Below are 25,410 nucleotides of genomic sequence, written 5' to 3'. Positions count from 1 at the left end.
CTTCTGGACTTCACATGTGAGATCCTGTCCTGGCAGGAACATCTAGCAGGGGAAGAATTATGAGTGTAAGGAGATGTGTTCCAGAGGTTAGCTCAGAAAGCCAAATTGAGAGGTTTAAGAGGAAAATCTTACATTTTTTAAGCTACTGCTTCTTGTAACAGGCAATGGATTTTTGTATGGTTTGCAGTTTTCAGCCTTCATGTATCTGGGTTGCAAGTGAACATGAGGTTTTTATCAGTTATTGTTTAACTGATGTCTTTCTAGAGGTATAGATAGACATTATAGATTAAAATAGTTCACTATTTTTTTTTCTGAATATATTATCAGCTTGTCTTTATTTTCTGACATCTTTCTGACTTACTGCATGATTTTTAAAGTGTGATGTAAGTGTAATGGTTGTGCCAATCTAACTGAGGCTCTAAATACTGGGCAGAATGGACTTCCATGCTCCAGCGAGACTTTGGTATATTTTTGTTTAGCATAACAATAGTTGTTCCATCTGTGGTCCCAATAGACATTTTTGTGCTGTGCTGCTACTTAACCAATTGGACTTGTTTTGTAACTTATTTTTTAAACTTGTTTTATTCTATTTTATTCTTTTTAAAGTGTTTTACACACATTTAATTGATTTCATGTTTATTTCTGACTATTTCTGAGGTTTGAGGCCATTTAGGTTTGTAAATGCATCCCCTCATGGATTAACATTTTATTTCAAAAGTGGTTTTTGTTGTATGGGCTTTTTAAAATCACTAACTTAATTAATGAAATTACTGGAAGATAATGGACCCAGCACTAAACTCTGGGTGACACCTGTAGGGATGCTCAGGTTCACATGAACCTGGTTCTGCAACCATTTCTACAGGTGATTTAATCTAAATATTTCCACAGTTATGTTTTGAGGAACAGCAGGTAGGACAAAGTCAAAGGCCACATAAACAAGGTGTATCTCATTTGTTGCATTCCTCTTACCCAGGCTTTTTTATCTTGCCAGAACTCTTCTTTTATCCTGTTTTTTTCACAAAAATCTTGTGCTAACTGTTTTGTATGCTTATGCACTTCCAGAATAATTTATCCTGTATTGTCTTCAGGTTAGGCTGGTTTGCCTGTAACACTTCTCCTTCTCCCTGATAGCAGCTATGTTTGCCTTTTTGCTTGCTATTGGGGCTTTCTGCATTACTCACAAGGCTTCTGTAGTCAGCTCTGTGCCAGATCTATATTGTTTGAGTCTGGCCTAATGCAAATTTTTCCAGTTTATCTAAACATTATTTCACATGTTAATCCCCATGAACAGGAAATAAGACTTTAGGGAATCTTCTCTGTAAAAACTGTTCTCTCAAAGTTGTACACAAACAGAATTTTCCCTGAGGTTATAAATAGAAAAGACTGTGTGTAAACAGATAACGATGCAATACAATTAAGTTATGAATAAATAATATGTGAAAGTAATATGAAATCCATAGTTAATAAGAATAATAGAGAAAAGAACTGAAAAGAAAAAAAATAGAACAAATATATATACAAAAAGATGCTAGGATCACTAGTGGGTGGTCAAGATCAGAGCTAAAGGGCAGTGCCCAGCTCCAGATGGACATGTGGATGTTCTGTCTCTGTCATATGTGCCTGCATGTGAGCAAGGGCCAGATCCTGCACTTAGAAGGGAGGGAGAGTTGAGAGGCAGCATGTGCCATTTGATGTGCCAGGATATTTGCATGGCATGACGGATATCGCACAGGACCTTTGGGGTCTCTACGCTTCCAGGCCATCATCCAGAAGTGGTGAGAAACCCTAGGGCACCTCCAGTGGCAGTAGGCATCTGTGTTTGGGCAGGGGTCCTGTGAATTGAACAGGGTCTCTGCTGGCTGCAACAGAGAGAAATGAGAAGCTCAGCATGAGTGCAAGGTCAGTGTGAAAGCAATGCTGTCTGAGACCAAAATCCTTCCTTTTCATCTCACTGCCAACATAACGTTTTCTAAAGCTGTACAAGGTAAATAATCCTAGCCTGTGTAAGATGAGCCCATCTGTTTGATGCATGTAAGACTATGTCAGTCTGTATCAGCTATTGATAACCAAGCTGGTTTTCTGACCTTGACTGAAGAAAGTTGAGAAAGTTTTTCTTGATTTCTTACTAATTTCTGAGGGGGTTTGATATTTCCATCAGCACAACTGAGGTTTTCACTCATGTTTGGTATAGCTGCCATCTATGTTGTCTACTCATACATTATTTCTAGTGTTCTCTTAAACTGTTTAATATATTATGGCTTACTAAGTGAGTGAGGATTAAATGATACCCTGTTCTTTTCCTGGTCCTTTACCTTGCTCTCTACTTACAGTTAACCCTTGTGGAGCAGGGGGGATATAAGTGAGGAAGAAATTGAATTCAGCCTCGTTGGTTTCATCTTTTGCCATTATTTCCTCATTGCTAATTGTTCTGCACTTTCATTTCTTTCTGGTTTTTTTTTTCCTTCTGGTGTATTTATAGAACCTCTTCTTATTGTCTTACCAATATCCCTAGCTAAGATGTGGACTCTTGTTTTTATTTTTAGAGTAAATTTCTTTTGGGTTTTAAGTTAATTGGGAATTCCTCAATGGAGCTGAATTGATCTAAAAATATTCCCTGCTGTGACTAAAGGGTCATTTGGAGTTGTGCTGTTGAATATTGTCTCTTACTAAATCTTTTATAGGGCTTTTCCTAATAATTAGAAATACTAGAAAAAGGCATTTTTTAACGATTTCTTTTTTTTCCATTAAAAATATGCACTATGCCTGTCATGCAGTGGTTAGGTCTATAGACCCATTTGGAAGTTTCTTTTGGAAGCTTATCCCTGCTGCTTGAAAATTCTATTTACCAAATAAACAGGTTCTTTTGACACTTTGACCCACATAATTTTCCTAGTGTAGACAGAGTTATACAAGAAAAAGCATCCCTTTTCCAGAGCAGGTATTTTTCTGTTTTGTGGAATTGCTATAAGGTGTCTGTAAGACAGAACACATTTTTTGTGTCCACCAGTGGAATTTAGTGGAATGGTTCCATGAGCAAACTTGCTAATGTAGGCTTAGAGTTCAGCTGTATTGCCTTACTTTTGATATTTACTTCAGTTAAGAACAAAAGATGCCATATATCTTCTTAGTGCATCACCTATGTTTTTCTGTAAAATTGTATGATAAAATGATCAACTCTCCAACTGTTCAACTTACTGATCAGAATACTAACAGTATTCAGCCTCAAATTAAATTTGAGGAAACATATGCAGAACAAAGAAAGCAAAATATCTTGAAGTAGTCAGTTGGTTTTGGTAATGAACTGCAGCTGCAAATAATTTTCATATCTGAATCCAGATTCTTGAAAACATGTGATAATACTTAATCTTGTAGTTGCCAATGAGATCAAAAACCTTCAGACTTTTTGAATGTTGACCTCTAAATAACTGAAGTAAATGGCAACACTGGAAAGGAAAAAGAGAGCTTTAATATTTGTATGAATACCCTAAAGAAAGATAGAGTAAATATTCTAAGTGATTTGTGGCTTTGTTCAGCCAATGTCAATTTTTCAAGTTGTAGAGGAACTCGCATGCAAAAGTTATCATCAGCCATTGCAGGTCGTCTTATTTTTTCCAAGCCTCAAACAAATTCATTTTGTGGGTCAGTGATTCCCAAAGGACAGCTGTGAATCCTTGCAGCTCATCTTGGATCATGGAGCATCTTTATCACCCAGATTTTAATTAGAAGTGCTATGTGAACAATTTGATGCTACAGTTGCTTTGTAGTTGTGCTGCTTTACAACCTTACAGTTACAGAAAACAACATGTAGATGCATAAGAACAGTGCTTTTATTTAAAACTAAACTATCACTTTTAAATTCTTTTGGAAAACCAGTGAATTTTTATATTTGTGGGAGGTTTGTTGCTGGTTTACTTCAGGAGTTTGGGAAAGAGGTCTGGAAGGTTTCTTTGCTGTTGTGCAGATCCCCACACTTCCTTTTTTGTGGAGGAGAACTTGTTACAGGCTTTGCAAGAACAAAAAGGTTACTGTTATAGCAAATTTTCAGGAAAGTTGCTTAAAACGGTAATTATTTGCATTGAGCTTTGGTTTGTTTGCCACAAACAAACTTGGTGCTGCTCTTGAGTTTGTGTTACTCTCTAGAAGTCACCCGTTGGTGGGAGTCATACAGCACATCTCATTTAGGTGCAAGTGAAGTTAGCAAGTGAAAACCCAGTGGCTGTATGTGAAGACCCTTTCTGAACACACCTCCCCCCAAGAGTTTTCTCTGTCATGTGTATGAGTGGTCATCAGAAGTACAGATATTTTCACAAGCCCTGGGTTTTCCATGGAAGTGAGTTCCAGAGCTTAGGTACAGTCTCTCACTGGCAGGCAGCACTACGGAACAGTAGTGCAGGTTGGTTCAAGGACACGAATAATCATTGTCATTTGCGTATTTTGGTGATTTTACACAAACTTCCTACAAAAAAGTGAACATTCCATCTCAGTAATAGAATTCTAGCAGATAATTTGTCAGGTTTGTAAGGTGTAATGGCATAAAAGTAATTTTCCAGTGAAACAAAACTTTTCAAAATTTTGGAATATGTTGTAGGATACGGTCACTTTTAAAATTAAATCCTCAACTGTTTCTAACTAAATGCTTGTTACCTGCTGCCCTTAATTATCCCTTATTTAAACTTAGATGAGGCAGATAACTTGCAAGTGACAAGCATCTGTTTCTATCAGGCAGTCGCATTTTTCAGGAATTGATAGTTTGTACAGAAATACAAGGTTTCCAGCTCTTAGTTGTTTGCCCTGTATTTGATTCATGGAAAGACCAAAGAAATTTTACAGCAATCTTTTTTCTTAATTATGTGTAATCTTAGTCAGTAATCTTTGAATTATGTAATTTTTTTTTTTAATAATTGAAAATTTCAAATTGAGAAGCCATTTCTCAAAAGCTGTTAAGTTGTCCTGAAGTAAGTGGATCAGTGAAACACTGCAGCATGCTCATGCCAAGTGCAAAGGAGGAAGGTTTGACATGTGAAAAGATCTGTTTACTACAAGCTTTTTGCCAGAATGGTCACAGAGGAAATAATTCTGACAACCTAATGATGCCTATTACATTTCTATCAAGCAGAATTGTTGTGTTACTGTCTCTGAAAGCTATTGTTTCACTCTGTTTCTACACTTGTGAGGACTGTCCTGCTAATTTCTTCAAGATTGTATTTCCATCTGTAACAACTGTCTATTATAAAAATAAAAGTTAAATTTCTGGAAACAGAAATTTAGCACAGTTGTGGGTTTCACAGCCTAAGGAATGCTGAACATGGCATCCACACGTTCTACTGGTGAACTTCTGTGAATACACATTAACAGCAGCATTTTCCTTTGATTTGGTATACTGCATGTGTTGCAGTAAATAAATCCAGAATTCTTAATGCCTTACCTTTGAGGTTTTTTAAACCAAAGTAGGGGTTTGTCATGTTTTTGCAAGTGTTACCTACACAAGCGTGCGCTACATCTGATGTTTCCCTGGAGCTCAGCTTCAATGCTCTGTTGAATTTTTAATGTGAAAAGTGTATTTCTGCCAATTTCTACAGTGTGGACTCAGTTATATTCCCAGAAAAAGGAAAGGGAAATGAAATCCCCATTAGCAAAAAAATCTCTGCAAACAAAATATCACCTAAACACTTCACTTTGCACTTTGGCACATCTTACTTGGTTTGTTGGCCATCTCAGGCGTTCTTAGGCCCTGCTTCCATATCCCCATGAGGATGATCATATACCAGTGCAAACCAATAATTTACCCTTGCATGGAAACTTTGTGTCAGATGCATTTTTGTAGATTAAATATCTTGGTACCAAAGTGATATGATATGAAGTATGAAAAACTGGGATCTCAGGAAGGGCAATGCAACAGGGATCATAATTAGTAATTTCAGTTGCAAAATCTCTCTACATAGAAATTGGTATCTCATTGAAATAATGTCAAAAAGAAATCCTGTGGGTCTCACTACATTGCAGAGACTGTCAGAATATATAAGTGGGTGAAACTGGTGAGTGAGGGAGTTCTGGGCTAAAATATAAGATGGCATGCACAGAACTGAGCCATGCAGAGGTGGAGGGATGCAGGAACATATTTAGAACTGGAAGGGGAATGAACTTTCTTTTCACTGGGCCTCTTTTGTGCTGCCCACGCATTAGCCTTTGCTCACACTACTTTACATGTTAAATATTTCTCAGATAAGGAGGAGGGAGTGAAAAACAGTTATGAAACACATGAATTAAACTTTGGTGGTGGTAAATATCACAAACTCTCCTCCCATTTGCAAAGTCTTGTCAGATAATTTAAAAAATTGATCTTTTTCTTTCCTATTGATACTGAGATGCTAAAATGGAGATCTGGATTTCTAAATGTAACCTGTACCCACACATTTCCAAAGTCTATGTGACATAAAAGGTTTTTTTTAGATTTGGGATATATAAAAGGGTATATAGGAGAGGAAGGAACAAGTCTGGGAAGGTGCATGTTGTTTCTGGTTTTGGCCATGTGAAATTTATCAGGGCAAAGATAAATAATGCTATATTTAACTGCCCTACTGTGGTTTAATCTTCATTTGAGACTTCAAAATCTTTTCTGTAAATCTGTCTCATGTAGAATAAGCTGTGGATGACAGAGTCTTAAGTGTAGGTATCATTTTTTCTATTAAAATTCAAATTGGCTTGATAAAATTATTGGATCAACCTGCTTCTCTTTTTTTGGCAATAGGTTAAGATATGTCCCTTACAGTTTTCCCTGGCCTGAATACACATGTATCACCAGAAGGGAAAATGTTAATTCACTTTGATTAGGACCTTCTGCATGATGGCTACATAGGTACTTGGCATCCATCTCTGTCAGCTAGAGTTTCTTGCAAGTCTGAGTTCCAGGACATCATGGAGGAACATGGTGCTGACCTATTATATTGAGTTTGTTTGATTGTGTTTATGCTTAATAAAGGTTTGCTAATTGTGGGGATTAATCATATGCTGCTACACTGTGTTCAGTAATTTTTCTTCCGTCTGGGAATAACATTTTTTACACCAACCAAGTACTGTGTCACTTGAGGTGATTATTGTTGTGTTTATCTAGATGAATGTGTCTGGGGCTGGTTTTTACATTACCCAGTAGTAACATCAGCTCAGCAAAGAGGTCATTCCTGGCAGAGCTTTCCTGATACAATTTCCTCTTTATTTTTGTCTGTGAAAGTTCTGTAAGCAGTACTCTGATATTCAGAGGGTGTGAGGGAGGTAATGGCTGTGCAGAGAACCAGTATTGCTTGCACTTCTAAGAGGTGTGCTTTTTACCCATTTCATTAGGTATTTGCATATTGTTGTATGATCATCTTTTCAGTATTCCCCCTGTCACCACGAGATGGGGCAGGTGACCACGGAGTCCAGGGCTGTGGACAGACTGACATGGAAGCATTTCTAGTTACTCCCTGCCTCGTTTTCTTTGGTCATTTTCTTCACCATGAGAGTGGTGAGGCACTGGAACAGATTGCCTAGAGAATGGGCATCCCTGGAGGTGTTCAAGGCCAGGCTGGATGGGGCTTTGAGCAACCTGGTCTAGTGGAAGGGTCCCTGCCTATGGCAGGGCGGTTGAAACTCGATCTTTAAGGCCCCTTACAATATAGACCATTCAATGATTAACATTACCCTTTGCACCATTGAAAATAAAAGTTTGCCTGGTGTCTTAAACTCTTTGAAAATTATTTAAAATGTCTAAAAATTCTTCTCAGGAAAGAAAGGACACATTTTTATGTTGTTTGTGGGATTTTTTAGAAATTAAATTAATATCCAAAATGCCATAGAATTTAAAAAATGATATAATTACTTTTTATCAATTGGCTGCCTAGTCCATTTCAAAAGTATAAAATTTAAAAAACCAAACCAAAGCAAGTTAAAAAAACCTAAAGATATGAAAGACATTTTTATCTTTTCTGTGGAAAAATAATGGGTATTTAAAGTTAGTAGGTTAGCTTACTTTTAATTCAGTGGAAATTTCATTGGGATTTCCCTCCCAAGAGATTTTAGCTGTAAGTAGAAGTTTTTCTTTGAACTAGTTTAAACTAAGGCCCTCTTTCTTGTCACGCACAGACAGGGAAATACTGCAAGATGCTGGATTAGCTTGTTCGCTTTTCATTGTTTTCTTTTGTAGCAGCAATCCGTTTAGCTATGGTATGCTGAGTTTATCTGATTAGCACTTAATGAGTGAAGGGAATAGGGACAATGTTGCTTGAGTTACTTAACCCTAATAAAGTTTTCACTACCTCCCCCCTCTGCCTAAATACCTGAACTTTCCTCACCCCCACCCCTTGCCTTTCCCTCAACTGCAGCTTGTTCCTATAGGAAATGCACTCTGGCTGCAGCTCTGTCAGCACTAATGCTGCCATTAGCTGGATTTTGCCCAGTGCACATTGGTCACAGCAAACACCCTGCCCAGCAGTGTTTGACAGTGTGTCTGGAGCTCTTACAAGCTCAACTGGTGTTCTGCTGACTCCGTGCCTTACCTGGGAACACTTAGTGACCAAAACACTTCTGGCCAAAATTACCTGTAGCATAAGCATTTCTGACTTAAAACCATTAGGTATAACTGAGCAATAAAGTAATTTCTTGAGTTGTGTTAGCAATGACATTTTAATCAGGATTCACTGGAGCTTGAATAATTACATTATATAAAGCAATTCAAGAAAGCTGATGTTTAATAGTCCTTATAAACTGTGTGTGCTTTACAGATTGTGGTTGTGTTGCCATAATTAACTCGGTAAGCTTCTTGCATAACTCATATTTTCCTCTGGACTTCAACTTGATTTCCTTCTTTTAGGATTATATTTTATTTTTGTCTGGTGTTGCATTGTAAAATATTTGATAAAAAAGCAAAATTCTGAAAAATATTAGAAAAGTAATCTACATGAGGTTTTGCTGCTTAACTATTTCTTTGGTGATTTTATTAGTTTTATACAGAGGTGCAAAGTTGTCTTAATACCAATGAAAATAGGTCCAAGGAAACTGTTATTGATATCTGTGCAAGAAATTCCTTATGCATAAAGGTTCTATAACTGTTGAAGAAATAAGAAGAAAGCAATAGAAATTTAGGTGGAGTGTCAATAAGATACTAGTGCTGCTTAGGAGATCTGAATCTTTATAGGCTTACCTCTGAAAATATGTTCACTTATAACTGCTTAACAGTACAAATATTTTATAGAAATTATCTCACATTTCTTTTACCACTCAGTGTCCCCAATTTATGATAATCATAGTAATAATAATAGAAATAATAATGATCTTAGCAATAGAAATCTAATAATAGCAGTAGTGATCCTGTTAGAGCAGAATGTGTGTGTATGTTTTCAAATTTTAAAGATACTAGAAGAGTGTCAGAAGTGCAGGAATGCACTGGGATACTTGAGAAGGGTAGAAGGCAGCTGTGAATGTTTCTGAGGTGTGTACAGCTTCCAACTGGGCACACCCGAAGCATTTGCCTTCCTGGGTGAGTTTCTGCAGCTGGTGGTGCTCACGTTCCCGGTGAAGTGCAGAGCACAATGTGTCAAGGTAAACTGCTGTCAGTAGAGCCAGTCTGGAAGTGTTGCACTCTGAACTAAATGGCCTAAATTTTGGAGATGAAATCTGTTTTGTCACTTAACTGACAACCCAAATAGTGTCATTTAAACTTCTCCTTGTTTCCATTGTTTTGTTTTGGTTTGTGTTTTTGTCTGTTCTTCAATATGTATAGCTCATACCAAACTTCCATCCAGCCATTCAGATGGAAAAATAAAAGTGTAAATGTGTGCATTAGGTATTGAAATATTTTGTAATATGATTCAAAGGTTTATTTAAATCACAAAAAGTATGTGTGTGTGTTTTTCTTTTCCCCTCTCAGGTTTGCAATTATGTGTGGCTATATGTCTCAGTTTGAAAGTGTACAAAACAAAATCAGGAATGGTTATCTCTTTAAGGTATGTTTTTGTAGGATTTGGGGTTGTTTTTTTTAAGCTATTCCTTTAAGTTATTTCCTTACATAGTGTCAAAGACAGGTTTTCCAACACAGTAATTCAGCCTCACAGATCTATTTTGGTGCTGAAGTTAAATTGAAAAGGTTATTATTATGTATGAAAATAAATTATATGCTTGCAAAATATAAGAATTGAGGTAGGATTCTGGGAACAGCATTAAGATTTCTGATTTCCTTTGTAGTCAGAGGGGGGGGGAAAGGCAATAATGATTCTGTTTAGAAAACCAAAACATGAAATGGCAAGCGATGAACTAACACAGTTCTGCAGTCATCCTTCATGTTGCCCTTAAGTAATGTTTGTTTTAACTCTGTCCTTGCAAAGGTAATTGTGTTTTTTAGAGTTAGCTGTTTGTGTTACATGTGCTACTCTCCCCCTCCTTGTCCTCAGCATTGCTTAGACACTTTCCATCCATGCCTTGCCCTCCAAGCTGGCGTCCCCCCTTTCTGGGTGACAGTGAAAGGCAACAGACGAGTTCCAATCCCTGGGGAATGCCTGGGGTGGGCTCCTTTCACATCATGTCCGTGTTAGGACTTGGAGTGTGGCAGAGCTTTCCTATGAGAGAGCATTCATTACATCTGAGCTGTGCCAAGCCAGCTAAGCCCCGAGCACTGGGACGGGCTGGGAACAAAGGGAAAAAGACAAATAACACAAGTGCTGCAGCTGTTCAAGGATGGAGTTTTTAAAAGTTTTAAAAGAGTCACTGCAGTGTGAGCAGTAGCCGTTTCAGGGAAGTTTTGCTTCTCACAAGTAATCCTGAAATCTGTTGATTTGGGAAAATAGTAGTATGAAAATGTAGCTCCTATCTGAATAGTTTGTGAGTATGAGAGTATAGTAGTCTCTTATATATATGTTAGTCAAATACTTTTGTGACTGGCTTAATTAGAAAGATATATGGGGGAAAAAAAGAAATGTTTGAATGAAATTTATTTTGAGAGGCAAATGGTAAGGCTGAAATATTTATTTTTTCTTCCAGCTCAGGTTGAGCAATAAGAGCTTTTTTTTGGTAAATTAAAGGTACTCATGACCTGAAATGAGAATGATTTGGAAGGGCCTCATTAGATACTTTATAGGTTTTGTAGTTTCACTATAAACAGAACCATTTTATTTTCTGAATATCACAATATAATAACAGTTGTTTGTGTCAAGTGCCATTTCATTGGGGCTGTCACATTCCAGGGTGGAAGGAACTATGCTTCAGTAATGGGTGCTCACATGTAAGATCTCTTCAAGAGTAGTTGCTTACTCACTGATTTGATCTGTGATAGTTTCCTAATATTAAACTGTAAATGAAATTAATGTAATTGAAGTTTTTGCCTTTTTAAGACAAAAGTTCTTGAATTATTTGACTGAACTTTAGAGCTATTTAGTCATGTTCTAAATACAGCATGCCTTCTTGCATTGTGTGCAAAGTTGCTAAATAATTTTGTGGTTTCCCTCCATGAGGAAGGGATTTGCTAGTTGAAGTTTTAGGTTGTTAGAAGACAATTGCAGCAGGAGAGAATTTCTGAATTTGTTTCTGACTTGCAGCAAACTACTTAGGATGTAAACACACTTGCCAAACAAACATCTAAAGTGATACTAATTTTCTTTCCAATAGGAGCACCTAGACAAGGCAATTGAACTTAAGCCTCAAGATCCCTTTTTATATTACCTAAATGGAAGATGGTGCTATTCAGTAAGTTGTGTTTTATTTATCTAACATATGAATTGAGTATAATAAAGAATTGTAATTAAATAGTGGGACTTAAGACAAAGTAGGTGTTTATTTAAGTAGATGTTTTGAGCTAAATAGACATTTACACTTCCTGAGTTCAATACCAGATGCATGATGCTCACAGCTGACCATTCCTGCAATGTAATTAGGTAAGCTGTGCTTGTATGTACCTCATTGTTTGTTCAGGTTTTTTATCTGAATGAATGAATGAAAAGTAACTGATTTTTGGAAGGGAGGAAGGATGACCTCTTGAGTTTACTTCTTTGTTCTGCCATAAATTTTCTGGGTGGACCTGGGCTGGTAGCATAGCCTTGTGGTAACTTTATTTCCCATCCATAACTTAAGTTAAAGGCACTGACAATGCTGTGGGATTATGTCTGTGGCAGCAAGGGTACCATACTGGCTTGGTAAATTCCAAGGAATGTCCAAAAAATATTCATGCATAAAAATCTGTAATTCACCTATGAGTTTTGCAAGAAATACAATTTGTGTCCTACCAGTACAACAGCTGCTTTTAAAGATTGTTTTAGTTATATATTTTTGTTTTATAAAGATTATATTAGATTGCAGTAGATTCTGTAGTGATAAGTACTCATATATGAAAAAATAGGATAATTGGTTTACAAGATTAACTATTCATTAATTTTTTAGAAAAATTGTGCTTGTGCTTTAATAAGAGAGTTGTCTTTTTGGTAATCCACATCTTTGAGCTGGCTGTCCATACTGGTTCATCTCTAGTGCTTTGAGGAATCTTTTGTTGGAAGAAAACATTCTTGCATTGTCTATGCTGTAAAAGATCACTGTGAGTCTTCTCAGAATAATGACTGCTAATGCACAGTGAATTCCAGCCAAGCTTTTTTCTTTCGGATACTTCCAGTGCAAGTCACTACAAAGTGCCGGCAAACTGGAAAGAAGGATTTGCTGTGACACATTGCAGACTTTGTCTTTATCTGCAACAAGACTTAATGCAAAGTAATCTTTCAGCAGTTTTTCAGGTCATATATATAACTTCCAAATAGCTTTCAGCAACCATGTTTTTTCTCTGTTGATTTGAATAAGGAATGACACCAGCTTTTGCAAGGAATTTGGCTTTTTGCTTTTTGTCACAGTGTAATCTTGAATATCAGCATTAGCTATGCAAAAATAAGTTGCTGAAGATGATCCTATAGTATGCCTGCTGTCCTGCCTGTGGGAAGCATCTCTCTGACCAATGATTCCTTAAGCACTTTTATACTGTGCTGTGCCCAACAGCTAACTGCAGCTTCCATTTAAGCCAAATACTCCCAGATGTTTTTCATGGCTTATTTCTCCTGTGAGCTGCTGCTTTTTGTAACACACAATCTCAGTATACCTCACTTTGTTCTTATTGCACTTTTTTTTTTACTCATTTCATTTTCGTGATAATCACCACTTCCTGACTGAGTAATACATGTGGTTTGTTGTACTGTATTGTTACAAATTCATATCCCACACTTGCAACATATATGCAGGACTTCCTTACAAAACATTGAAACCACAGATTAGCATTTGCTTTAGGTTATGACCTGACCTGCATTTATTTAAGTGAAACAATCTACCTAAACAGATGCAGCCACTGAAATATGTAATGATTGAATTCAGATTTCTGTTGTTCTTCTTTTTTTTTTTTAATTCTTGCCTTCTGTGACTGCCATGACAAAATAGTAACCTGAAACACACAGAACAAATTTTCGTACTCTAAACAAATGCAAGTATGAATAACATATTGTTCAACTTTTGGGGCTGTCAGCTCTTAAAACCTTACTGTCTTTGTACACTTTCAGTAGCAAAATGAGGTCATTTGGAAACACTAGTTTTGAGGCATTACTAATTTTAACCCTAGCCCAGTGAGATTGGTAATATCCTCACTAGTTTTAGCAGAGTGAATTGTTTCTGTGCTGATTCACTAACCCAGGTTTTGGCTATGCCTGTGATATAGGTAGTCATGGGAGCTTGTGGAAGGTATGCCAAATTCCTTGCTCCTGTTCTGCAGACTGTGAAGTTTCATGCTGTGGTAATTATCCCAAAAGAAGATTGTTGGCTGTGGCCTTGATTCCAAATACTTTGTCAGGGTAGAGATTATGATGGAGTGTTGAAAAAGTCCTTTGTCACTCATCTGTTCTGGTACCTCTAGATGGAGTGATAATGCTCCTCTTAGCTGCTCTGTTTTTAATGTTCAGTCTCACTGTTGCTGAGGCTGGGAAGGTGTTGTCCAGTGTGAGATAATTAAACCAGAAAGGGGATGATTCAGGCAAGAAGGTTAGTTTTTACATTTAGCCTAGCTGACTTTGGGAGCAAGTTAGGATTGGCCACAATGTTTGTTCTTTTGTAGGTATTGCTTCCCAGGGTATTTTTGTGTAATTTTGGTCACATATTCTTTTTCTGAAGCAGTGTAATTAAAAAAGATAACAAGGTTTTGGTATTTTATAGGCCTTGATAACAGTTTTGTGAAATCTGATGTACTTAAGTCTTCCCAGTATAGTCAGATATTTCCCATTCACTCCTGATTTAATGTTAGGGGATCTTATTACTATTGTTTAGCATACGGTTTTTTTGGATGACAAACAGGAATTGCATAAGATATTGTAAATGCAGATGCTTCAAGTGTAACTCAGGGCAACAGTTCATTTTCACAAGTGGAAATCCATTGAAAAGACTTTGAGGTAAAAAGTATATAATCATAGAATCATCAATGTTAGAAGAGACCTTCAAGATCATCAAATCCAATTGTCAATACTGTCACCCCTAAACCAGTGGAGGCAGATGCAGAAGATTTATTGAAGACTGAAATATATATGCAAAGACTGCATGCTGTGCTAGTAAAAGCTGTTTAATTAGTGGAGTTTAATCTGGCCTGACTGCCTGCCATTTCCCACCTTCCTCAGTGTGCCACAGTCCTTTGCAAGGAGCAGTGGTACAGTGCTGCCAAGTTTCTTACCAGCAGTTTTTCTTGCTGGGCCAGAAATGAAGCTGATGCAAGGTGTCATAGCACCTTCCAGGAGAAAGGATGAGCTGGGTTTTCACTGCCTCACATCAGCTGGGGTTTGTCTGTGATGCAGAGCCAGTGACAGTTGTGCACCACCTTGTCTAAAAATCAGTTTTTGCTGTTTCTTATTTCTCTTACCATTTAAAGTCAGTAGAGCTGTACAAAAGAGGAGGATCATAGAATCCTCTCAGCTCTGTTAGAAAATTACTCCTGGTATCACAATCAGGTAGGCAAGATTTTCACCAGTCATTTCATAGATGTCATAGTGGGCAAAATTTTGCCTATGAGACCTGCTGTGTATACAAGAAGTGAATGGATCTATGATGCATGGTATATAAGAATTATTTCCTTAAAGTTTTCAGCACAATTATCTGATAATTCTTTATAGTTGTATGGTTGGGGGGGGAGGGGAGTTAAGTGTTTTAATGTTTCAAATAGCTGATAAAACTTTCTAGTTAAGACTTATGTCTACTTGCCATTACAGGACAGGCACAGAACAGCTATCATGTACTTGTGAAACTGGATCAAAGTCCCTGGTAAATGCTAGTAGTGTATTAAAAATTAGATCTCCTGGGATTTTCCTTCTGCAGGTTATAGGCCATATTTTGGGTTTGTCTCTGGTGTATCCCAATATCTGTTTGGGTTACATCAGGGAATAAATTGATACCGTTCCTTTGTGTGCTCTCTACGTGGGCTTCCCTTACTGGAAGGTGAAAAGCCCAGTTCAAGTTGGATAAATACTTCAGTCGTAGAGGGGTGCAGACAGACTCAGGTGGGGCACAGTTAAGCTGTTGTGATGGGATTCACCTCAGCTGCCTTTAGCTATCCCCAGGGTCTGCTCCTTTTGTAGTTGAAGAAAAGAAAGATAGGAGTGTTCATCTCAGGCTAAAGTAGGTGAAGAAGAATTGCCTAATGGAAGTGCTTCTCTGTATTGACCATGCAAGGAACCTGGACAACTTGTGTGAACTAGATACTTCATATATGGAGGGCTAGGCTTGCTGTGACAAATTCATAAAGGCAGTGGCATGTAAGTCTCACTGCTGAAACATTACAGAATTCTCAGATTGTCTCTGGAATAGTCACAAAGTATAATGCTGGATAGAGTGCACATTATAAAAACCTCACTATTGCCATAGAATCATAGAATCATCAAGGTTGGAGAAGACCTATTAAGATCAAGTCCAGCTGTTAACCCAGCACTGTCCTGTTCACCACCAACCCATGTCCACAAGTGCCACACCCACATGTCTTTGAACACTTCCAGGGAGGTGATTATATCACTTCCTTGGGCAACCTATCCCAATGCTTGACCGCCTTCTCAGTAAAGGAAATTTTCCTAAGATCCAGTCCAAACCTTCCCTTGGTACTATTTTGTCTGGTCCCATCACTTGTTACCTGGGAGGAGAGACTGACGGCCACCTTGCTACAACCTCCTTTCAGTGTGGGTGGTTTTGTGTGAAATGTGCATGCGCTTACATGCATTTCACTTTTAAACATTGTTTTAGCTTGATGGGGATGGTGAAATAAAAATGGCCAACTGCATATATGTTTGGGCTTTTTAGAAATTTGAGTAGTGCAAAGCAGCACCCAAGCCAGACAAAATAAAGACTAAAACCTCAGCAAATCAGTTCTGATTAAATCTCATAAGAAAATAAAGTAACTGCCAGGAAGAACTTGTGTTTTCAATAGTTAATTATAACTCCACATGGAAAAACTGCAATTTTGTTTCCTCATTATTGCATAACAGCAGACATGAGTGTGGTAATTGTATCTGTGCAGTGTGTATCTCCAGGGTGTTGTGTGCTTTTGCAGAGAACAGTGTAACACTTTCCCTTTATTTTTACCCCCTCTCTTCCTCCTTCTTGATGTGAGGGACCTAGAAATATAGAAACGCCCTTCCTCTTCCAGGAGAAGAGAGAACAAGGCGACAGTAGATTGACATGAAAAAACCAGCACTTTGGCAAAAAATCTTTTAATAACTCTTGCAGAATGTGTCTCAGAAACTATGCAACAGTGAGAGAAATGAAATGGGGAAGGACATTTTATCTATACCTACAATTAGAAGTTTTAAGCAGCATGTTGCAGTTTGTAACACAGTGGGAAAGCACTGCAGGGGCAACAGCATCTTGTTGCTCCAATGAGTAAGAACTCCATGATTGCTGGAGAGGTTTTGTTAAAAACATTTTCTGTTCTCAGAAGAAGCTTCAAAAGCGAGGTATGTGAAAGAGAATGAAAACAAAAGCTTTTTTTTTTTTGTAATATTGTTTCTCTCTAGGTTATAATTTAGTGCTTTGGTGTGAGACACAACATGTAACAAATAAGGCCTTGGGACCCTACTGAGCAGCTAGCATGACTGGGACAGGATGCCTTCTGTCTCCATGCAATGCTGCTCTCATGTGGCTAGAGGCATTGGGGCCAGATGAGAAAACATGGTCCTGTGCATTTCCCTGCTGCATGCTGACCTGTATTTCTTTTCCTTGCAATGGTATTTTTCGTTTGCAAGAAGAAGTAGGTAGAACTTGATGTCTGTTCAGAGGAGAAGCATTCTGGTTGGTAGCTGTGGATAGTTATGACAAAGTGGATTCCCATATTTTACAATTATTAGCTGACATCTCCTGGATAATTGCTGGATATAGGTGGAGCTGGTACGGGGAGCAGCAGCAGCCCTGCAAATATTGAGAAGCCAGGGAATGAGGCAGGAAAAATCTAAAGCAAAGCAAAACCATTTTAAATTTTATAGCAGTAGGAGAGACTTGACTTCAAGGCTGAACTCCATTATTTGAATTGCAGCTCCTTCGGAAAAAGAGATGTCTTTATGTGATTCATATCTCATGTCCAAGTCTCTGATGAGGGGCTCTCTTTCACACACCCTATGTGTGCCTCTTCTCTGTGTTGCCTCTGCATAGATCAGGCCAGAAAATACAGAACCTTGGTTTTTACCATTTTTTGACTCATCTGCTAGTGACAGGAGCCATCAGTGCTGTGCTTCAAATATGGATGTGAAGGAAAACCTTCTGGCTTTTCTTTACAGATGTGGTAGAAGTGACCAAAGGAAAGTGGCTTCACTCCTCCACTTAAACAGGCTTTTCTTTCACACTGCATTTCTTAACAACTCCATCCTTTGCTAGAGATGTGAGGGTTGGGTGATGGAGCCGAATACCTTATGGCAGTAACCAAAGCAGTTTCTGTCAGGTGTCAGTGTATGTAAGTCATATGCATTGTGTGGCAATATGACAGTTCCCTAAAGTCCTTTTATAGCAGTTGATCTTCCTGAAATGAGAAGAGGTCATTGGCAAGTGTTATTTGTCAGATTGGAGGAGCTAAAAATTGAGCCTATTTCTTAACAGTGGTTGTCACTAGCCTCTGTGTAATAAATGAACTTGTTATACAAGCTCCAAAACCACTCACATTTTTACAGCAGCAACACCTTTTTATAACATAGGAAAGTAGTCAAGTGCATAGATTCTCTTGCAAAGCTGTCTATTTCATGAAAATCTTAACAGGTTTCAAGTACTATTTCTAGCCTTAGGTTTTTAAAAAAGACAAGATGCTATGAAACCTAAAATGTACTTTAAGCTTTGAACATGGAAATAACCTTATATTGAGGATGTTGGTGTTTGGTCATATGACTCTAAAATCCAAAAGACTGCTTTGAGCTGGCCAAACTGACACTATAAAGCATTCCTTTACAGGTTCTTTTCCAAAATATGTTGTATAGGTAGTACAATATGAAAGACAGTATTTACTGCAAAACTGAAAAGCAACTCTTAAGAAATCTCACTTTTTAATTTTTTGTTTGTTTGATTCTTATTTCTAGGTAGCTCAGTTGTCGTGGCTTGAAAAGAAAGTAGCTGCTGCTCTCTTTGGGACTCCACCAACTTCAACAGTAGAAGAAGCATTGCAGAATTTCCTTAAGGTAAGTCCTAGCTAAGGGTTTTCCTATATTGCTGTTTGCCAGCTGTTATATGTGAGTATTGTCAAGATGTCTGTTCAGCAGACTGTGTTCAGTAGCTATCCATTCAGGGCTCTTCTAAACACCACTGAGCTTTCTATTAAAATATTTTTTTTCTTTTCAGTTTTAAAATTAGTTTGGACATGAGTGGTTAGCACCTTTCTTTTCTTTATTTAGTTTCAGGAAATTCTCCAATTAATTGCCATGGTTAATAGTTATTGAATTGAATGTGATGTGAATATAGATTAGTTACATATGCTGCTAAAACAGATGAACCATAGTGATAGTGATTGCTGATTTGCCTGTTTCTGCAAGAGAGTTGACATAGGCAAGGAAAACTTTGACATTGTGATGCTTCTCTTTTTCCTGATCTGAAACTATTTTCCACTGAATTTCAGTAAAAGTCTTTCTTATTTGTGGAGATGAAATGGCTTTTGTAGTGAAGTAGAGAAGAAAGCCCTGTCATATATAGGTCCATGTTCCTGGACATTCTATTTGAACACAGTTATGAGAAAACATCACATGAATAAAATAAATCTATCTTTTATTGCTTTCCATATGAATAATTTCTGCTTCTGGAGCTCAAAAGCATACAAGTTTTTCACATGACTAGATTCAAAGCATAAAATTCTATTGTTACAATTGCTATCAAAGTTTTTCAAAGAAATTGGACAGGCATCTTTTCCTCACTATAAAAAGTTCTTCTTTTCTTTGTTCTTAGTCTATTTAAAGACTGAAAATCTCCTAAATTTTGGACAGGACAATACATTACCATCTTCCCAGTTTAAGAGATTTTATCTTGAAGGTCAAATTCCAAAAGCGGTAGAAATAATTTGAAACATTTGCTTTAGCCTCAGGGTATTTTGTGGTGGGCTGCAGAGTGACTGTGGTTTTAAGTCATCTTCAGCAACAAAAATCAAATTATTGTCTAAAAGACAACTGTTTAGGTTTCTTTTTCAGTTGTTTGATTCTACACAGTTGTGGTAAAGCAGCATTGTTTTGGTCCAAAGATTACAGCTACCATAAATTTCACTGATGTAATTTTCCCCTCCCAATAGCTGTTCTTTGATTAAAAGCTGCTTCTTTGTTAGAAGATAATTAGTAAAAGTTTTACTCATCTTGCAAGCTTCTACATCCTTGATTTGTTTAAAAAAAAAGGACATTATTAAACTTTTTAAATTACCTGAACTTTTTAGAAGATGATAATTTAAAAAGAAAAGTGAACCCAAAGCTAGAAGATAAGAGAATGTGGAAGGGAAATAACTGTAAAATTGATAAACACAGTTCTTTACTCATTATACAAAATGTGAATGTTGGTTACTTTCTCACTTCTTTGATGAGGAAATAAATGTTAATAATCTATAGACAGTGGTATCTTTAAACCTACCCTGTAAGTGAATGAATCCAATAGATCTTGTACAGAAGGACCCTAAATTTTTACAGAGTGCTTAGGGAGAGAGGAGAGCAAGCAGTACAGAACATTTTCTGTGTTCATTGTCAGCATCTCATGTGCCTGGTTTAGGTTTTGAGTGTTGTAATTTTTTTGTTTTCTTGATTTTTTTGAAGTGCTACTAAACAGATTGCATTACACAGAGTAGGGATGATTCAGTCTGATGTTTGAGGAAATGTAGTGCATTACTAAAAATGTTATGCAGACCACATAAATCTCATCATGCAAGTTTTATGTCTATTTTCTTTCCTGTTTTTTATTATTTAGGCAGAAGAAATGCATCCAGGATATTCCAAATGCAATTATGTGTATTTGGCAAAGGTAACCAAGTTCTTTTAAAAATAATGATTTGTAGACTCTGGTGTTCTTACAGTGGTCTGATTGGAAACAAAATGTTTTTTCTTTTCAGTGCTATAAAGATCTTGGCCAGAAAAGCAATGCACTGAAGTGCTGTGATTCTGCACTGTCAATTCTCTCAGTTACTAATGAGGTGGGTATTGAGAGTGATAACTTGTTCCCTTGTGACTGCTCTCTTGTCTTTGGCATCCATTATTGCACTGCGGGTAACAACATAATGTTTCAGTTTTTCCTCTGAAGACAGAACATTCCTTTTTCCTCCACTCTAGGTTGGCTCATTACAGTTGTCTGTATCAACAGCTTTAAAAAAATCTTTGTTTGGGGAACTGTTAGGGACTCGTCTGTATCAGAAATTGAATTGTACTCTTTGTAATTCAACCCACTTCATTAGATCATCTTGAGCATAAGCAGTTGAGTGTGTCACTCTAGCTGTGCTGAAATTTTGCCCCAGACCTATGCTTTTCTCAATTGAAAGCACTCTGGATTTTTGTCCTACAGTCTCTGTCTCTGCTCCTGAAAGCCTCTGATTTGTGATTCTTGTTAAGGGCAGTATGTTAATTACAGCAGAGACAGATGAGTTATTAAAGATTGGCTTTGTCTTCAACGACAGGGCAGTTAAGAGGGCACAGTTCTTCAAGTCACATCTGCTAGCCTAGAGTTTGTTCTGAGAGGTTACTAGATTCCTCTTGAGGCCCATTAGAGTATTTTAGGCCCATTAGAGCATTTTGGTATGTGGACACAAAATTTCTACAAATATTTGAGAGATTTTAAGTTGTTTAATTTCTCAAATATAAACCAAGTCATGGCAAGAAGGTTCACTCTGTCTGATCTCATGTAGAAGCAAGTTCCATAAATGACCCATAACTGGAAACATCTTACCATCCTAGAGCATGATGAGTTCAAACCTGAGCTTTTTCAGCCTAAGGGACCCCCTCTGAGCACAGCAGATGTGGTATGGAGAGAGAGAGGTGATTCCTGAGAGGAATTGGCCCCACCCCATTTAATTCTTTGAAGTTAAGGAAAAAGACCATTAAATAACTCTTTAACTTGATTGACAATAAATGCTGTGTGTGGAGCACTAACATGTTTATGTCAAGTGTTCCTGCTGGGAAGAAAGACCCCTGCATGCCTCACCAGCCGCTGCTCCTGGGTGGCCTGATTTTTGGCCCCAGTCATAGTATGTACCAATCATAAATTAAGTAATCATTGCTTAAGTTCAGTGTTTCTTTAAATATGTATTGATACTGATATGACATTAACAATGATTTAATTCTCTTTATTCTTTACTTACTGTTAAAATATACCTTCAGCTTGCCTATTACAGAACATAGGAAAGGCTGCTATAAATTATCTGTTTAATATCCCATCACATTTGTGAAGTATCAGCAGACCTGAGAAGGAGAAGGAACCCTGAGGTGAGAGCAGGAATTCAAAATGAGTCTGAGAGATAGGTGTCCGAGGGATATATATTCTGACAACCAGGGTGGTGATGAGAACAAGAATTACGCTGATTTGTGTAATCAGAAGAGTGAGCATCAAATGGCCCCCAAAAATCTTTTGTCCATCTAAAGAGGACAAGATGATTTGACCTCTCCTATTTTGAAAAATTCTATAGATATCAAAGATTAATCTCCTTTGTCTTGTTTACTTGTGATGTTTTTGAGTTAGATTTAGGAAAAAAGAGTCCAGAAGAATATGGCATTAGGGCAGTAGTATGTAATTCAATTTTAAAAAAACAACCAAGCACTCAGCACAGGGTAAAAAAACCAAGTGCATGCTGAAAGAAATTACTGTGAAATGGAGATCTGGAACACGAACTCTGCTGTTGCTGGCTGTTACCTCAAATCCCATCTGAATTTGAATATTACATGTTGTTTTGGTTATTGTGTTACAGAAAGACTGTTACTGATTTTTGGGAAAATGTGTTGGAAGTGAAGTGGTTCAGGGCTTGGAGCTATATGTAGGAATAACATTTAGTGAGATTAGTTTAAGAGGGGAGAGAGACTGTAATAAGACTGAAGAGGCATTGGGGAGAGAGTAATAAACAGATGCTAATATGCACTTTATTATTGCCTGAATTGACTGCAGCCCTGTAGAAGTTGGGGCTCATGGTCTAAAAAAAAGCACAGGTCAGCAGCAGTGTGAGGATTTCTTTCCATTTGCCACAGCTCAGGATCTCAGGGTTGTCAGCAGTGTGGTATTTTGTCACAGTCATGTGAAACCCATCATTCCCAAGTGTAATCATAGTTTCTCATATGAATTTTCTCTTTCTTCAAGCAGGGGAACTCCTTTATTGTTTTTAAATGTTGGATTCTAGTGAGAAACATGTATTTGTATAAAGGCATAAAATCAGGAGCAGGCTGAGAGACAAAGTTTCTGGAAAGGTGCCACGTTGAGGCAATGTATAGTATTTCATGATAAAACTCATCCTGCAGAAAAATTATCATAGACAGTGGTTTACTTTTTATTGCTTCTGAGCATCCACAGTTTCCAGTGCCTTCTGGGAACCAGAGGTGCTTGGCATCAGTAAAGTAGCCCATAGCTCATTTTAATCCTCAAGTCAAATTCTCAGCTGCTGTAATTCAGGACACTTCTTTGACACTTTTTCTAGGATTCATTTCACATGACATTTCAAGTTAAGTGATAGTATTTTTGTCTTGAATGTTATGTCACATCCAGATATCACTTCTGTGCCTCTGTTTTACCATTTACAGAGTTTGTTTTAATTCAAGGGGTAAAGGGGCTTCCAAACATAGTTAATTCTTGTTAAAGGAAAAAAAAATCAAATGGCCTGTTTCAAACCTATTCTGAATCTTAAAAAGGACACACAGAAATTATAAAAAAAGAAACAAGTTCTGATTGAGTGAGTCCTATAAATTAAGAGTTACAGGAGGATTTGTAAAAACAGGACAGTTTTTAAAAATAATTTGGCACATTTTTAACTTATCAGTCTATGGATTCTTTTTATTTTAAAAGGAAATATGTGAGATTTGGTTCAAATTACATCTGGAAAAACATAGCTGATATTACAGTGCAACTTTAAAGACCTTTCTCTATCCTTTCTAAACAAAAAGCCTCCAATGAATCATACAGTCCTTCCTTGGCCATAAATAGTGTAGAGTGGTACTTCACTGCTGGAGGTGCATGGGACATTTAATTGTCCAGTTTTTCTCTGGTTGCTACCCAGGTGGATAACCTCAGGGTCCTGGGAAACATTTGCCCTTCAGTAAAAGAGATCCCAATGTTCAGGGCTGCTGTGAGTTATTGTTAAGTGCTTAACAGCTGCTCTGTTCATCTAGAGGATGTTGCATTACCCTTACTGAGACTCATTACTTTGTAGTGTGCTCAGAGCCTTGCTGACTGTGACTGTGTGAAGGGCTCTTGAAACCAGATGTGGTGGACTATTGTGGTGGAACAAAATTACTTTTTTAATTTGAAGACAAAAATGTAATTTAATTTTGAAATCATGAATGTCTGTCTTGCATACAGAAAGACAGAACAGGTAGGGGGTGCGTGTGTGTGTGTATGGTTAAACACGTGGTCCTTTGCTTGTAAGGGGAATAAGACCCTAATTTCTTGTTTATAATAAAGATTGTTGGAAGTTTTCAAGACTGGAACTCTTAGAATTTCAAGTCTCAATGTAGAATTATAAAGTATAATAGTCACTGAACTGTTTTTTCTTGTGTCTGGAGACAACCATGAGCATGACAATGAATTCTGTGCTTGTAGGACCAGTAAACTCACCACAAAGGAGTTAACAGCCTAGCAGAGAAAGAGATTAAAATGTAAAGGTTCTGGTCTCTATTACATTTTTTTTAAATTAATCTCAAAAGCAGCAGTTGCATTACAAAAGGTGTAGTCTTGGAAGAGATGAAGACAGGAAAGCAGGAAAAATGCAAAGGAAATCTATTTGCACTGAGTTGCTGAAAGACTTACTTAAAATGTAGATTAAAACTTCCCTAAAGATAAGAAAGTGTTTTACAAAATTATTGGTGATTTTGTGCACTCTGTCCTTCCCAGGAATTAGAAATGATAGCAATTCAGAGTTGAAATTAACAAAGAAGAGAGATTTAGATCCTACAGAAATTCATGATTATGACATTCACTTCTTACAAGTATAGAATAGCAGGAAGCAGAGACTTGTTAAAGACTTTGCCTTCAGCCTCAGTGACATCTGAAACTTGTGTGGAGGAGGTGATAAATGTAATAATAGGCAGCAACAATGGCTGAATTTTTGCACAAGAATGCAGCTGCTGAGGAGAACTCATACAGTTTTCTTACACTTTTTTGTACAACACCATAATTGATTTCCTCGGCTGTTAATTTCATTTTTAATATTGTCTATAAGGAAAAAAGTGGGATTTGCAGAGGGATGGAAGAGAGGTCAGAGTATAAATTTCAGCACCCATCAGCTGTTCCGTTCCAACAGACCATTTCTCTATCTGTATTTTCAAGTTTTTCCAAGAAATACCACTCCAGCAGCCATGGATTGGTCATATGAGCAGACCTTGTTGTGATATTTCCAACAGATCTTATTTGAAGCTGCTATTGTAATCTGTCCTTCTGAGTAAGATTTTGAGGAGAAAAAAGTAATTTACCCTTGCTTTTAAAGTGAAGGTTACAAATTATGACTTGTTTTTGAAAAAAAAATACCAATTGAAACGGCGTAATTTCAACTAACCTTATAAAGTGTTTTTGTTTTCTCATCAACCAGAATATTTTCTTTTCATATCTTCAGCTCAATACAAAATGTCATGCTTTTCAGTGAATATTTGTTGCTTTAGATTTTTTGCATATTTGTCCTCCAAATGGCCAGCAAAAATCAATGATGTTTCAATTGAAAAATAATGGAAGTGTTCTGATTTGTGTTCATTTTGAATTCTAGGCTATTGTTTTCCT

General features: G+C 37.2%; 1 protein-coding gene across 3 annotated transcripts in view; it reads left to right on the top strand.

The window, feature by feature from the left end:
• Window positions 1-25,410, top strand: part of RMDN2 (regulator of microtubule dynamics 2) — a 45,309-nt gene that overhangs the window by 14,065 nt on the left and 5,834 nt on the right. For all 3 annotated transcript variants that reach the window (XM_071429798.1, XM_071429817.1, XM_071429809.1), the window contains exons 6-10: window positions 9,902-9,977; window positions 11,632-11,709; window positions 18,570-18,668; window positions 20,422-20,475; window positions 20,564-20,644. In XM_071429798.1, coding sequence (XP_071285899.1) covers window positions 9,902-9,977; window positions 11,632-11,709; window positions 18,570-18,668; window positions 20,422-20,475; window positions 20,564-20,644 — 388 coding nt within the window. The remainder of the gene's footprint in view (window positions 1-9,901; window positions 9,978-11,631; window positions 11,710-18,569; window positions 18,669-20,421; window positions 20,476-20,563; window positions 20,645-25,410) is intronic.

The sequence above is a fragment of the Agelaius tricolor genome, unplaced genomic scaffold (genome assembly GCF_023055355.1).
Source record: "Agelaius tricolor isolate 1412-34295 unplaced genomic scaffold, bAgeTri1.0.p SCAF_1, whole genome shotgun sequence".
Taxonomy (NCBI): Eukaryota; Metazoa; Chordata; class Aves; order Passeriformes; family Icteridae; genus Agelaius; species Agelaius tricolor.
This window is presented reverse-complemented; position numbering and strand designations above follow the sequence as displayed.